This window comes from Lactuca serriola, chromosome 5, assembly GCF_051521515.1.
Source record: "Lactuca serriola cultivar US96UC23 chromosome 5, Lser_US96UC23_V15, whole genome shotgun sequence".
NCBI lineage: Eukaryota > Viridiplantae > Streptophyta > Magnoliopsida > Asterales > Asteraceae > Lactuca > Lactuca serriola.
Window position 1 is genome coordinate 176,646,524 of NC_136412.1, and position 4,326 is coordinate 176,650,849.

A 4,326-nucleotide genomic window follows, 5' to 3' on the forward strand; every position below is an offset into this window, starting at 1 on the left:
GTAATACATATCAACACACCTCTCATGAGTCAGTTTTTAAGAAATAAAATGAACTCCTTAAAACATGTTTTTTTTAAACATCTTTCATAGAAGAATTAAGAGGGTTGAAGTAAATTAGCAGTGTTTGATCCTTGGTATTGTATTCTCCTAATGGAAATTTGCAATGTTGAAGTCATTGAAACTCATTCATCTTAAATTTGTATTGGACATACTACTTATTGTCGTCTTCCTTGTAAGATGATTGACTATGAGTTAGATGGTTTGACATTAAATTAGAAAAATGAGCTCTAATCCTATGTGACCAATTATAATGTTTCTCTAAGTGTTAATAACCGGTTGAGGAGGGATTACAATTCTATAGCCACATAAGAGGACCTAGTATCAATTTGATTTTTTTTCTTTTTTCAAAATTACCTACTAAACCTTTTATTGCGGATTACAATAGTGTATTTTGAAAACTGAAAACTTCAATGGTATAATACGCAAAGTGAAAAGTTTAATAATGCGTTTTTAACAATATTAAAATTTTATTACCTTTAGAAATCATTTTGTAATTTTTAACTAGTAAAATGATCAAATGTGTTATGTTAGCATGGGTCACAGTTTAACGTATGCTAAAAAATGTTTGTACATATTAAGACATAAAATTTTATCTTTGAGTGTATAAAAGTATTTGAATTTATGATTTTGAAGGTAAGGAAATTCATCAGTATGTTAATAATTTTATTCGCTTTTAACCAGTTTATAATTTTTCTAAAAAAATATATGCAATTAGAGCATTTGTTTGAGTGAATGCTATGCCAAATTGGACACTTTTTACATAAGTTAGTGAGAGCCACACTCTATATCTATCACTCTCATTAGGATCCCTTTTGCCCCCCAAATAATTACCATCCCAAATACCCCCTTTCCTCATCTTCCTTACATTTTTGGATATTTGACCACAGAAAGATAGGATGTGGATGATGGGTTACAATGAAGCCGAAGACTTAAATATCAACATGATTGAATCCTACACCAACAATGGTAGTCGGAAGTTAAGACCACTGGTTCCAAGACCCAGTTGCGCCGCCGCCTCCTCCTCCCACCGCTTCCACTCCACTCACCATGATCATCATCTCCTTCCTATAAATCATCATCTTGGTATGTTCCACACTAAAAGTTGTTTTTTCTTCTTTTAATGGATTTACCAACTGTGGTTTTTACAGTCGCAGCTGAACAACACAAGAGAGAGTTTAATTCACAACAGATGGTGGTTGTAAGCTCACGGTGGAACCCTACGCCGGAGCAGCTGCAAACCCTGGAGGAGTTATATCGTCGAGGGACAAGAACACCGTCTGCCGACGAAATCCAACACATCACCGCCCAGCTCCGCCGGTATGGAAAGATCGAAGGAAAGAATGTTTTCTACTGGTTTCAGAATCACAAGGCCCGAGAACGCCAGAAACGACGCCGTCAGCTTGATAACCCTACAACTGATCTTCATCAACCTCCATATTATACCACTGATATTAACAACATCAATATTGATCGATCTATAGAACGCAAAGATCCAGGTATAACTTTAAGTTTTATCCACCGCGACTTGTATATAATATTATCTTTTTTAAAAATTTCGCAGAAGCTTAGGGTTATATCTACTTCTTCATATTGTTATTATTCTAAATAAAAAAAGTCAAAGAAACCATGAACACGAAAGCACATGAAATATAAAAACTAAGTAAACACCTCATTTTTGCTTCTTCTTCCTTTCAGTATAAAGAAAATAAAGAATTGAAAAACATATATAACATGACATCATTTTCTCCATTAAATCAAGAATTGAGAAGTTGGGTCATATATTTATGGATCTTGGTGCAGAAAGAATGAAGAAATAGGAATTGTGTGTTTCTTTTTGTTTTTGTATTGGATGATCGGGACTGATCTTGGTACCTGTGTTTGGTTGCAGAGCTTAATAGGACAAGCTATGAAGTTGAAGAGACCAGAAACTGGGCAATACCTACATTTTCAGAGGTCTGCTGCTTATTTCCTTTCTCTTTTTTCAATTTATTTATCTATTATATATTATTATATATACATACACAATATATAATATATTTAATCTACATTTCTATACAAACAATATTGATTTTTATTTTTTTCATTAGAAAGGGTTATAAGTGATTTAATGTTTATACTTGTTTAGCACCAAACGTGCACGAAATCTAACTTACAACACTTCTTTCTACTCTCATCACAAAAGATATATATCAAAAAGGATAATCTAATACGTTCTTTTCTTGTATTTTTAAAATAAAAACACTAGATTTTAGTGGATAATTATAGTTTACATATACGATTAGTAGTCCCTAAATATTATGGAGTTAAATATGAAGATATGTGTATGAATGGAAAAATAATACACTTTGATTACCATTGTATCATATTTATCAACCCAACCATAAATCATTTACCTTTTGAATAAACATTGTACATAAAATATCTTTTTCAAAAAAAAAAAAACATTGTACATAAAATATAACTTTTTTTTTTGTCATAAATTTTCATTTTAGCCAGTACACATGTTATAATCTTCATGATGAGTACATCTTTTTTTGGGAATTAGTCAACAACTCTATCTTGTTAGACAACAATTATCGAATATATATTTTTTTATAAATTGATTTATACTTAATTTTATATAACAATTGACAAAAGCTCGATCATACTAACGTTTTCTAGGCACAACTCTTCTTATCTAGTTGGTGAGCTTTATTGGGCAACCGAATATATCGTAAAAATAATTAATTTACTTTATAAGAAAATTAGGGTTTATACTAACAATACTAATGTGAGTATGATCGATGTCAAGGTTTTTTTCGTAACCTTAGAACCCAACCTTTAGGTATATAACTAATTAAATATATCGCAAGCTCATAATATTACTTTTCTGTTCACTATAAAGATTAATTGCATATATGCGCATAACCACTCGATAAATGACACACTAAATAACTAGATAATTATTGTTAATGAAAATGGAGTTAGGGTTTATAAATAGTAATAATGTGAATATGATTGATGAAGTGAAGTAAAATAGAAAAGATGTGAAAAAAGGTCTTCATGTTTCTTTTTCCTTGGGAAATGAAAACCTGCATTCCTTCCTTCCTTTCTGTCGGGTCCCCTCCCCTTGCTTCCCCTCTTTCTCTTTGTTTTTTTCTTCAAATTTTTCTTCAAAATCTTATTGACCTCACAAACAGTATAACCTAATATATATATATATATCGTAACAATTTTTTTCAATGAATGCATTATAATCACATGTGTAATTTGAAAAACCCATAATTTATTTTTAGTAAAAAAAAGTTAAATTATTTATTTATATTTATATACATATATGTATATTTTTTTGCTGAATCAGCAGAAAGTGTTAAGAGAAAGAACGTCAAAAGCAGAATCTAGGGTGACGAGCATAGCAGATCAGGGACTGATACCTGTTGAACAACAAGATGAAGAAGGAAATGATCAGCTGCTGTTGCTACACCGTAGGAGGAAGAGCTTTCCTGAAAAGAATGCCACGTGGAAGCACATGATGCAGTGTTTGTCATCATCTACTCCTTCCACCAACCATAACTCCACCACCATCGCCACTACCTGCATACCTGCTACACCTGTTTCTAAAACGTCGTCGTACCTTGTCGTTTCGCCAAATAGTCACAGACATCACCACCTCCAGCATGACGTCGAATCTTTCCAGACCTTAGAGCTGTTTCCGGTTAACAGCAACGGCCATGGCAGGGAACAACCGGATAAATGTTTGCTTCCGACGAATGACGTCAACCTCAGTCCTCGCCAGTTCATCGAGTTCCTTCCGTTGAAAAATTAGTCAAATACTTCGAATGCTAACTATGTCTTATTATTTTACTATTTGGCCCTTGTAGTTTTTAAGTTTTTTGCTTTCGTTGTCAGTAAACTTGTATTATTTCTAATTGGGTATTAATACTTGTGACTTTTCTTTCTAGCAAGATCCGCTCACTTCAAAAGAAGCACACAAAAGTATCTCAGATTGAAATATGATTTGATTAGGATAGTAATGCGTCTTTCAGTCCAAGTACATGCATCATCTCAAGTTTTGCTCACTAATGCGATGATACTCGTTGCATGTTTAAAAATATATATTGGTTATATGAACGGGTTAAATTTTTTATTAAACTAGAAAGATATCGTTATAACAAACATATATTTTTGTATGAAGAAATAGCAATAAAATAGTTGTACACCTAACCAACCCGGTTAATTTTTAACTTGGTACTTATATTGAGCAACCAAAAGAAAGATTATGAGACT

At 32.3% G+C, this 4,326-nt stretch overlaps 1 protein-coding gene across 2 annotated transcripts; it reads left to right on the top strand.

Annotated features, from left to right (window-relative positions):
• The first annotated feature begins 816 nt into the window (after positions 1 to 816).
• Positions 817 to 4,004, top strand: WOX1 (WUSCHEL related homeobox 1). Of its 2 annotated transcripts, none has more exons than XM_079001343.1 (4): positions 817 to 1,143; positions 1,209 to 1,556; positions 1,949 to 2,013; positions 3,401 to 4,004. In XM_079001343.1, exons 1-4 carry the CDS (start codon positions 957 to 959, stop codon positions 3,863 to 3,865), a joined length of 1,065 nt encoding a protein of 354 aa, XP_078857469.1. In that variant the 5' UTR covers positions 817 to 956; the 3' UTR covers positions 3,866 to 4,004. The 2 variants fall into 2 exon arrangements, with proteins under 2 accessions (XP_078857469.1, XP_078857470.1); XM_079001344.1 differs by having other exon boundaries at positions 3,404 to 4,004.
• The last annotated feature ends 322 nt before the right edge of the window (positions 4,005 to 4,326 follow it).

Coding starts and splice junctions, on each gene's coding strand:
- WOX1 (XM_079001343.1), top strand. CDS start 957: ATGTGGATGATGGGTTACAATGAAGCCGAAGACTTAAATATCAACATG. Junction 1,144..1,208: donor TCCTATAAATCATCATCTTG/GTATGTTCCACA, acceptor TGGTTTTTACAG/TCGCAGCTGAACAACACAAG. Junction 1,557..1,948: donor TATAGAACGCAAAGATCCAG/GTATAACTTTAA, acceptor GTTTGGTTGCAG/AGCTTAATAGGACAAGCTAT.